Consider the following 11626-nt stretch of genomic DNA (forward strand, 5'->3'; position numbering starts at 1 on the left):
ACTTTAATAAGTCCATAATGAGGTAAGCTTGTAGAAAAACCAGCCAAGTTGCATAAATCAGGTGATACAAGTACCTACTTAAATTTTCCGTATTTCCTTTCTCTGTGCAGAATATTTACTTATTAAGGTGGCTGGATATACAATTTTTCATTTGCGCTTTTGGAAGTCCTTTGTTGTGAAGATAATTCTTTTGTCTGATGACGAAGCACAGCCCCGGTGGTCATCCTGGGCCTCCACGTTGGCTGAATTCCGTTTCTTCCTGAGAGATGAGTTTCCTGCTGTCTTTCTGAGCTAAGGTCTTGGTCACGTCAGCAGTGTCTGGCGGACCCTAACGCATCAGCAAATCTGCTGTTTTACTTCCTTTAGAACGCTCTGTGGGGCGCTCTACTGAGTGGGGCATAGCCTCTGAGGCGCTGAGTTTAGGGTTGTCTCTTCTGTTGGGGAACCCCATCAGCGGAGCGTGTGGCTTCACTACCTGGCCCACCCTGCTGGTGGATGCCATCTTGCTAGCAATACGCTTTCTTCAACATTGGTTCTCAGACACGCACTGATGCTGTTCTACCTTTTATCATGGCGCATAGACTACCAAGGAGTTGTTGATATGTATATGTTAAATATCAAATTCAAACAAATGGTCAGCATAGATCTCTACCTTTTAAGAGAAATCTTTAAATGAATGTAATACTATCATGACTTCGTAAACTTTAATGACCACAGAGAAGTGTGAGTTTAAAAACACATGCATCTTGAACAAGATATTTTTTTGTTTGTTTTTTGTTCATTTTTATTTATTTATTTATTTATTTGAGAGCGACAGAGAGAGAAAGAGGCAGATAGCTAGCGAGAGAGAGAATGGGCATGCCAGGGCCTCCAGCCACTGCAAATGAATTCCAGATGCGTGTGCACCCTTGTGCATCTGGCTACCGTGGGTCCTGGGGAATCGAGCCTCTAACCGGGGTCCTTAGGCTTCACAGGCGAGCACTTAACCACTAAGCCATCTCTCCAGGCAAACAAAATGTTTTTAGAAAGGGGGCTGGGGAGATGGCTCAGCAGTTAAGGCATGGGTTTGCAAAGCCTGCCAGCCCAGGCTTAATTCCCCAGTACCCTCTTAAAGCCAGGTGCACAAAGTGGCACATGGGTCTAGAGTTTGTGTGCAATGGCACCGTTATGCTCTGGTTCTTTTTCTCCCTTCCTCCTTTCTTCCCTCCTTGCAAATGAATTAATGAATACTTGCAAAGACTATATAGTACAGAGATGACTCAACAGTCAAGAGCACTTCCCATGAGTATTAGGACCTGAGGAGACCTTAGAGACCCCTTGAATTCGAGCCCCCAGGACTCTCATGAACAACTGGAAATGGGCATGCATGTCTAGAGTCCAGTTCTGCAAGGAAGCAGAGATGTGTGAATCTCCAGACCATGTGTAAAAAACAGTAAGCTCTGGAATCAGTTAAAAGATGCTGGCTCAGGGAACAGGGAAACACATGCCATTCCCCTTTGGCCACTGCAGGCAAACACACCCCACCACAGGTGGGCACACAGGGCACCGAGTGGGCGCATGCACATGCATAAAACACATGCCTCTCACCACCCACACATGCCGCCACCACCACCACCACGTCACACACACAACCAAAAAGGAAAAGAGATTTTAAAAATCAATATGCAGTGTTGGGGAGACGGCTCAGTGGTTGAAGCATTAACCACTCAAATTTGATCCTCGGATACCATGTAAAAAGCTGGAGAATCTGGCTGGAGAGATGGCTTAGCGGTTAAGCACGTGCCTGTGAAGCCTAAGGACCCCAGTTTGAGGCTCGATTCCCCCAGGACCCACATTAGCTAGATGCACAAGGGGGTGCACACGTCTGGAGTTTGTTTGCAATGGCTGGAGGCCTTGGCACACCCATATTATTCTCTCTCTCTCTCTCTTTTTAAAGATTTTTATTTATTTATTTATTTGAGAGTGACAGAGAGAGAAAGAGGCAGATGAGAGTGAGAGAGAGAATGGGTGCACCAGGGCTTCCAGCCACTGCAAACAAACTCCAGACCCATGCGCCCCCTTGTGCATCTGGCTAACATGGGTCCTGGGGAATTGAGCTTTGAACCGGGGTCCTTAGGCTTCACAGGCAAGCGCTTAACCACTATGCCATCTCTCCAGCCCTCTTTCTCTCTCTTAAATACATACATACATATATATATATATATATATATATATATATATATATATATACACACACACACACACATACACATACATACACACACATATATATATATATGAAGCCAGTAACCATGCCAGGCCTATAATCCCAGTACCCTAATGGTAAGATGGGAGGCAGATCACAGGAGACACTCCTGGAACCTCTCAGCAAGAAAATCATTGTCCTCTGACCTCCACGTGTGCACCATGACCTGTGTGCACCACACTCACACATACACACAACCACATATATACACACAAATAAGTATCTTTATTTAAAAAAATCACTATGCAGGTCAGCCTTTGCTAGAGCAAGGCCCTACCTTGAAAAACTAAAATAAAATAAAAACAATAAGCATTCAAATGTACAACTTTTTATTTTTCTTTTCCTTTAATTTGTTTGTTGGCATGTAACTCAAACATTTTGTAAATGATTTTCTTGCAAATGAACTTACTGTGATTTGCACATTCGTTATCTCTGTGCATCACCATTGACTCCATAAACCTTGTCCTGTGAGCAACGTCTACGCATGATTAAGTGCGTCATAAAATTTGGTTATTAGAAATTCACATCAGAAAAAAATCTATAATGGCTTACTTCGTTGCTTACTGTAAATGCTTTCGCCTTTTGAATTTTTTTATCATTTTATTTTTATTTTTTTTATTTTTTTTTTAATTTATTGATTTGAGAGCGACAGACACAGAGAGAAAGACAGATAGAGGGAGAGAGAGAGAATGGGCGCGCCAGGGCTTCCAGCCTCTGCAAACGAACTCCAGACACGTGTGCCCCCTTGTGCATCTGGCTAACGTGGGACCTGGGGAACCGAGCCTCGAACCGGGGTCCTTAGGCTTCACAGGCAAGCGCTTAACCGCTAAGCCATCTCTACAGCCCATCATTTTATTTTTGACAGAGAGAGAGAGAGAGAGAATGGGTGCACCAGGGCCATTTCAACCACTGTGAATGGACGCCAGGCATGGGCGCCCCCTTGTGCACAGGTGCAACATTGCACGTTTGCATCACTGCATCTGGCTATGTGGGACCTGGAGATTGGAAGCACGTGTTCTTAGGCTTTGCGGGCAAGCTCCTTAATAGCTAAGCCATCTCTCCAGCCCTCAGATCATTGAATAGCTCTACATTTTTCATGGCACAAGTGCATGATGGTTAGAGCTGTTGGGACAACCGTAGCCACTCATTGTTTCCATTCATTAAACCAGCTTCTACCAGGGCTAGAGAGATGGCGTAGCGGTTAAGCGCTTGCCTGGGAAGCCTAAGGACCCCGGTTCGAGGCTCCATTCCCCAGGACCCACGTTAGCCAGATGCACAAGGGGGCGCACATGTCTGGAGTTAGTTTGCAGCGGCTGGGGACCCTAGCACACCCATTCTCTCTCTCTCTCTCACTCTCTCTCTCTCTCTCTCTCTCTCTCCCTCTTTATCCCTCTATCTGTCACTCTCAAACTAATTAATTAATTAATTAATTAATTAGCTGGGGAGGTATCCCAGTCAATCCTCAAGCGAGAGAACCTGAGTTCAATCCCTAGCACCCATGCAAAAATGCTGGCATGAATGGGTGCAATAGTGACACGTCTGTCATGGTGGAAAACCAACCGCCCTCTAATTGGACTGAAGGCCGGCTCCATGGGAGGGAACACATCCCTGATACTGAAAACTTAAAGCAGGGGTAGTCATGAGCCCTAGGGGTGTAATGTCTGCGGCTGTCTGGCTGAATGTATATACTATGATCATCAAACTGCCCAGTAATCACTTCTCTTAATGTTCATACCCTTATATTAATGCTACTCTCACTTTTGGTAGAGAACCTTCTCTTTTCAGATGGTGTTGACCTTGGGATGACTCAGAAGGCGTCATGGTGCTGAGAAGTGACAGAGGAGTGCTCAGCACTGAAATATTTCTATCACACCTTTCAAGGCTCAGGGTCCATTGCGGAAGAGGTAGCAGAAAGAATGTAAGAGCCAAAAGAAGAGTAGGACTCCTTACAACGTGCTCCCCCAGACATGAAATGGCCTGGATATCCATGACCTCACAGTGCCTGACACTCAGACCATCATAAGAGGAGGAAAAGATGATGACATCAAAATAAAAGAGAGACTGATTGAGAGGGGGAGGGGATATGATGGAGAATGGAGTTTCAAAGGGGAAAGTGGGGGGAGGGAGGGAGTTACCATAAGATATTGTTTACAATTATGGAAGCTGTTAAAAATTAAATTTTAAAAAATGCTGGCATGGTGGCACACACCTGTGATCCCAGCCACGCAGAGGTAGAGACTGAAGGATCCCCGGGGATCACTGACCAGCCAGTCTAGCCTAACTGGTTACTTACAGGTTGATGAGAGAGAGTCTCAAAATAGGTGGGTGGTGTTCTTTCGTATAATTCCAAGTCCTGCACAGGCATGCTCTCACACACACATATATACCCATATACACATGCACCTGTACATATGTATATGCACACACATGAACATACACATTGATCTGAAAAGTGTCTGTCATGACAGCATCTTGTGGTTAGGAAGTTGAGGAAAGAAAATTCTGAAAAAGTAAAAGACTGCAGAATCAGACCCTTCGTGAAAATAATATATTAAGGGCCTAGAGAGATGGCACAGTGGTCAAGGTGCTTGCATATGAAGCCTAAGGACCCTGAGGTTCGAGTCCCCAGGACCCATGTAAAGCCAAATGCACAAGGTAGCACATGCATCTAGAGTCCATTTGCAGCTGCTTGAAGCCCTATCTGACCGGCCCATTCTCTGTGTCTGTCTGTCCCTCTTCTATCTCTGCTTGCAAATAAATGAATAAAAATATCAAAATAGGGCTGGAGAGATGGCTTAGTGGTTAAGGCATTTGCCTGCAAGGCCAAAGGATCCCCGTTCCATTCCCGAGGACCCACCTAAGCCAGATGCACAAGGGGCACACGTGTCTAAAGTTCATTTCGCAGCGGTGGGAGGCCCTGGCACGCCCATTCTCTCCTCTCTCTCTTTCTCTCTCCTTCTTTCTCCCTCTCAAATAAATAAATAAATATTTAAAATACTAATTAATAGTAATATAGTAAAACTGGAACGTTTAAGCTGGAATAGAGAAAAGGGCCTCAGAGTGCAAACTGAGAAGAGGGGTCCCCTTTCCAGGAGTGAGCCCCATCCCGCCTCTAGCTCTTTCTCATCCATTACATTGACAGTCCCCACCACCACTTCGCCGTAGTCATCTGGAGACCTTGCCAAGCAGGCTGGCATCTGTGTGTGGGTTGTCTAATTACAGCAACTTGAGGTTTGGCCACTTGGTAGACAATTTTTCCCTTTATGGAAGGAGGTCTACTAATGATTTCTATAATTACCATCATTAATAATGCCTCAGAGGTGGCCCCACCCAGAAATGCTGGGAATCGGTGGCACAGGAGGTGGGTGGGATCTGCATGCTGCTTTAAATACCGGTTATCACGGGGCAAGCTCCCCGTCCCGGGAGGCAGCTGCGGAAGGCTTTAAGCCCGTCCAGTTCTCTTTCTTGCGCGCCACGGCTCAGATCTCGCCCTGCATTTCACTAACTTCTGCTCATCCACCCAGAAGATCAGGGCCGACACCATGGTTGATGACGATCTCTCTGCCTTGGTAGTGGATAACGGGTCAGGGATGTGCAAGGCAGGCTTTGGGGGTGATGACGCACCCCGGGCTGTGTTCCCCTCCATGGTGGGACGTCCCCGTCACCAGGGAGTCATGGTGGGCATGGGTCAGAAGGACTGTTACGTTGGGGACGAGGCCCAGAGCAAGAGGGGAATCCTGACCTTGAAGTACCCCATCGAGCACGGAGTAGTCACCAACTGGGACGACATGGAGAAGATCTGGTATCACACCTTCTACAACGAGCTCCGCGTGGCGCCAGATGAGCATCCCATCCTTCTCACCGAGGCACCCCTGAACCCCAAGATCAACCGGGAGAAGATGACCCAGATCATGTTCGAGGCCTTCAATGCACCTGCCATGTATGTAGCTATCCAAGCCGTTCTGTCCCTCTATGCCTCGGGCCGGACCACAGGGATCGTGATGGACTCTGGCGATGGGGTCACTCACACCGTGCCCATCTATGAAGGGTATGCCCTGCCCCATGGCATTCTACGCCTGGATCTGGCAGGCAGAGACCTGACTGATTACCTCACGAAGATCCTGACGGAAAGAGGCTATAACTTTACCACCACGGCTGAGCGGGAGATCGTGAGGGACGTCAAGGAGAAGCTGTGCTATGTGGCCCTGGACTTTGAGCAAGAAATGGTCACAGCCGCTGCCACCCCTTCCCTTGAAAGAAGCTATGAGCTTCCTGATGGGCAGGTGATCACCATCGGGAATGAGCGCTTCCGATGTCCTGAAGCCATTTTCCAGCCTTCCTTGCTGGGCATCGAGTCCAGCGGGATCCACGAGACGACCTTCAACTCGATCATGAAGTGTGACGTGGACATTCGCAAGGATCTGTACGCCAACACCGTGCTGTCTGGAGGCAGCACTATGTACCCAGGCATCGCCGACCGGATGCAGAAGGAAATCGTCACCCTGGCACCGAGCACCATGAAAATCAAGATCATAGCGCCTCCGGAGCGCAAGTACTCCGTCTGGATCGGGGGTTCCATCCTGGCGAGTCTGTCCACCTTCCAGCAGATGTGGATCAGTAAGCTGGAATATGATGAGGCCGGTCCCCCAATCGTCCACAGAAAATGCTTCTAAATGAGCCACTCCCCACCCCACACACACACACACACACACACACACGTCCCTCCTGGTGGGTCATAGCAACAGTATGGCTCTCTTCCACTAGAATTAAGGTAAATAGTCCGCTTCCTGGAGTGTAAACTCAGCAAACCCATCTCTGCATTTAAGCATCCTGGGCTCTGTGCCAACCAAGCACACCTGGATCTCTGTCAGGGGGAGGAATTCTGATGCCGTATTCTACACACGTCTCCTATAGGTCTCGAGGAAATGTGGGCTTGCTCACATGAAAATAAGAGGCAAGTAATAAACCACGAGCAATGTCATTTCAGAATCAATGGCTAGAGTGTCTAAGCTTTAACCCCGAGTTCTTTTTAAGGTGCACAAGGACAGCAAGCTGCGCAAACCTGAAAGGTGTGTACCCAGCAGCTATGTCTTATCAGTATTGACTTCTGCATCACAGAAATACAATGAACTGGGCTGGAGGGATGGCTTAGCGGTTAAGGCATTTGCCTGCAAAGCCAAAGGATCCCGGTTTGACTCTCCAAGACCCCCATAGGCCAGATGCACAGGGGGCGCAGGAGTTCATTTGCAGTGGCTGGAGGACCTGGTGTGCCCATTCCCTCTCTCTCTCTCTCTCTCTCTCTCTCTCTCTCTCTCTCAAATAAATAAATAAAATATATTTTTTAAAAAAGAAAGAAATATAATGAATTATACAGGCCCATAATATCCATGTTCACGAAAGCAGCAAGGAAGTGAAATATGGAGATGAAATACAGGCTAACATGAATTTCTTTACTCCTCAACAGTCACAGTCATTTAGCTGTTCCATATTTCAGTTCCTTCCCTATTTAAGATCACAATGAAGCAGACACCATTCTATTAGTGCTCTATGTAAATCAACAAAATTTTCAGCTCAGCGTGGAGTACTGGTAGTCAAAAATATTTTAAAGCCGGGCGTGGTGGTGCACACCTTGAATCCCAGCACTCACCTGGGAGGTAGGAGGATCACTGTGAGTTCGAGGCCAGCCTGGGACTACAGACTGAGTGCCAGGTCAGCCTGAGCTAAAGTGAGACTCTACCTGGGGGAAAAAAAAAGTGTTTTAATATCCTGCTTATTGGACTTCCATGATACGTTGAGAAACAGCAAACCTGCAGGCAATGGCTGAAGTTTAAAATAGATATTGTCATATCAAATCAGTTTCGTTCTGCTACACCTTGACAAGAATAATTTTATTCACATTTCTTAGCATAATAACATAGGTCTGGCATAGTATCTGTCGGCCATGATATTTGATATTTCTCTTCAGCAAGAAGTTTACTATGGGGGAATATAGTTGCAGCATCTCATAAACTTCATAGCAGGGTAGTAGTCACAGGTACATTCTAGAAATATCTGTCATCCTGCTTCCTTAGACCCACTGTCGAGCAATGTTTCTGTCTGCCTTGTCTCTGAGATAGAGGCATTATAGAATCACCATGTCTCTCTCTGTGACATTTACAAGTTCCCGTGAATCCGGTGGTGATTTGACGACCAAACCTAAGCACTAGGGCGTTCATTTCAAACTGGGCTGTGATTTTTCAAGTACTTGGATGACAGGGTTATTTGTATTTTCCAGGTATTTTTTTTTTCTGGAATTTTAAAGTATTTATTAAGAAACCACGGGAGCCTTTGGAGGGAGGAATCTCTTTTCTCACTCATGTTAGCTGGCAATTTTCTACTTATGTCCTCAATGTCTGGGTGGGTATCTTGAAACCTTTGCAAATTTGATCATTCCTTGCTGCTCTTACCTGTTAACGTCATTGTTAATTGCATTTAGCCAAAAATCAATCTGCGGAGGCACTTTTATTTCACAACACTTCGAGTCTCCTTTTGTTGCATTAAAATTTGCTTTCTACTGGTATGTGTTGGATTTCATGTTACTTTTCCTCAATCCTCCCCAAAGAATCAGAATGCGGTCTTGAGAGGGCCACGCCCTGTGTGTATCTCCTGTTCATCTGCATGTTGCTGTCTCCTACCTGGTTCATTTGGCCCCATAAACATTAAAAGGCGATGTTTAAGCCTAATCAGGAGGCGGAACAGCTGCTGCTCAGTAACTAGTGGCCAGCGATAATGGCCCCATAATGATATATTTGACTTTATATGCTGCAATGCTTGCCCTGTGCAGAGAGAGTAGAGCTTTCGCAAACATTCTGACCTGCATTGCGAGTTGCCACGTACCCGGGACCCACAGATAATGTCCGGACAGACAAGACGAACTCCCGAGAGAGCCAGCTACAGAACTCGGTACATGACATTAGAAGAAAACCCAAACAAATAGCAAACGGAAATTTAAACCTCGCGTTTCTTCTCCAAGACGGGCATTGGTTGAGAGCTGAGTTCAATTACGAAGCAGCCCATCTGACAGCTTTGTACATTGGAACCACCGTCACGAACAATTGATACAATTAGCACTTAATCCATCGTGGCTTGCCAACCTGTATCATCAACCAATTTACTAAGAATTTTTTTTTTTTCAAATAGAGATTCCCAGACCCTAGGCTCAGAAATTGTGCTTCAATAGGTCTAGCAGAGCATGGTGGAGCATGCCTTTAATCCCAGCACTCGGGAGGCAGAGGTAGGGGGATTGCCGTGAGTTCAAGGCCACCCTGAGACTCCATAGTGAATTCCAGGTCAGCCTGGGCTAGAGTGAGACCCTACCTGGAAAAACCAAGAAAAAATTAAAACATAAGTCTGGTGTGAGGACTCAGAACCCAAGCAGAACTGCAGCTCCGGGTGGGAGAGGTGGCTCAGCAGTTAAGGCGCTTGCCTGCAAAGCCTAGCAACCCAGGGTTTGATTCCCCAGTACCCACGTAAAGCCAGATGCTCAAAGAGGCTCCCGTGTTTGGAGTTGGTTTGCAGTGGCTAGAGGGCCTGGCACGCCCATTCTCTCTGTATCTCCTCTCTCTCTCTCTCTCTCTCTCCTTAAAAATAAAATTTAAGCTTTAGGTTTAGGGTAGGAAAGGCTGAGCCTCTTTGAAGTGGGGGTGGAGGGAGGGCTGATAAGGGTGGGCGGAAGTCTCTTAAAATAATCTCCCTGAGCTAAATCACCCTTAATTTTTGGGATGAGATGGACCCAAAAATCTCAGTCTGAGAGAAAAGCAAAAGCATTTCTTTTAATTTGGGGGAAGCAGTGAGAAAGGGTCTCTCGGTTTGGAACAAGAAGTGAAAATAAACTGGGCATGGTGGAGCACACCTTCAATCCTCAGCACTCGGGAGGTAGAGGTAGGAGGATCACCATGAGTTCAAGGCCAGCCTCAGACTACAATAGTTTAATTCCGGGTCAGCCTGGGCTAGCGCGGGACCCTACTTCGACAAACCAAAATAATTTATAAAAATAAAAAGTGAAGTAGATTTCACCTCATTAAAAAAATAAAAAATAAAATAAATAAATAAATAAAATTTAATAAAAAAAAAAATCACAGCTCTAAGGACCTCAAACCCAAAGCACGTTCCAGATCCCAGGATGGGAGAGAAGCCGGCAGGGAAGCAGCCTTCGCAGGGGAATTTCATTGCCTGGGAAATGGTTTTCATTCTTGCATGCCACAATTCCCCTTACAGGGGAGCAGCTGGGACTCAGGAAACATGACAGGGGAAAGGTCGGATGAAATATGCGCGCCACTCTCACAGCCAGGCCGAGACCACCCCCATCAGGGAGATGGCCCTAGACTAGGGTACATACGCAAAGCAGAAAATCAGAGAAAAGGGGGTGGGCGGGAGGGAGGGAGGAAAGGAGGGAAGAAAAACTCAGGGAAGGAAGAAAAGAAGGGAGGGAAGGGAGAGAGGAAGAGAGGGAAGGGAGGGAGGGAGAAAGGACTAGGAAGGATAAGGGAAGGAAGGAACTAGGGAGAGAGGGAGGAAGGGAATCTTTCACTGAGTACAGTGATATATTTATGTTTTTAAGTCATGTACATTCTTGCTGGCAATTTTCTCTTTCCTAAGTTCCTCGTTGTCCTAGAGTTGAGAGTCTCAGTTATCTGGCTCAGCAACAACTTGAACATTATAACGTTTTGCAAACTATGCTTCTTGGGTAGCTAACACTGCACAGCCTTCAAGTTTACAAAACATTCCTTTCAAGGAAAGAAAAATGTTTGCAATGAAAAACTAAGCATGTGGATTTCCCAATACTGTTTCCAGATGTTGATTAGTACCGTTGGAATGTCTTTAAGGACATACACACACACACATGCATGTGCACGCGCACACACACACACACACAGAGCTATATAGAGAATGATTGATACTTTAAGACTTCTTCTTTATTTTTTTGAATTTTTATTTATTTATTTACTTGAGAGAGAAAGAAATAGGCATAGAGAGGGAGACAGAGAGAATGGGCGCACCAGGGCCTCCAGCCACTGCAAACCAACTCCAGGTACATACACCCCCTTGTGCATCTGGCTCCCATAGGTTCTGGGGAATTGAACCAGAGTCCTTTGGCTTTGTAGGCATGCGCCTTAACCACTAAGCCATCTCTCCAGCGCAAGACTTCCTCTTTAAATCTGAAAGGAACAACCTGAACTGTCGTTGTCACTGCGTAAAGCTCCCAGCATAAGTAACGCAAGCTCCACAGCTGCAGTCTTCCCGCCTCATCTTCCGGCCCATTCCAAATCAGCTGCTGTAAACGCCTAATGACCTTAAGTTTCCTTACATGCACCCAACAGGACTGGAGAGGCAGCTCGGCAT

General features: G+C 46.4%; 1 protein-coding gene and 1 pseudogene across 1 annotated transcript; one reads left to right on the forward strand and one right to left on the reverse strand.

The window, feature by feature from the left end:
- Nucleotides 1-220: 220 nt before the first annotated feature.
- LOC101611222 lies at nt 221-5789 on the reverse strand (annotated as a pseudogene).
- Actbl2 (actin beta like 2) lies at nt 5741-6918 on the forward strand. The gene has a single exon (XM_004664923.2). It carries the CDS (start codon nt 5788-5790, stop codon nt 6916-6918), a length of 1131 nt encoding a protein of 376 aa, XP_004664980.1. The 5' UTR covers nt 5741-5787.
- The last annotated feature ends 4708 nt before the right edge of the window (nt 6919-11626 follow it).

The sequence above is a fragment of the Jaculus jaculus genome, chromosome 20, assembly GCF_020740685.1.
Source record: "Jaculus jaculus isolate mJacJac1 chromosome 20, mJacJac1.mat.Y.cur, whole genome shotgun sequence".
NCBI classification, from domain to species: domain Eukaryota; kingdom Metazoa; phylum Chordata; class Mammalia; order Rodentia; family Dipodidae; genus Jaculus; species Jaculus jaculus.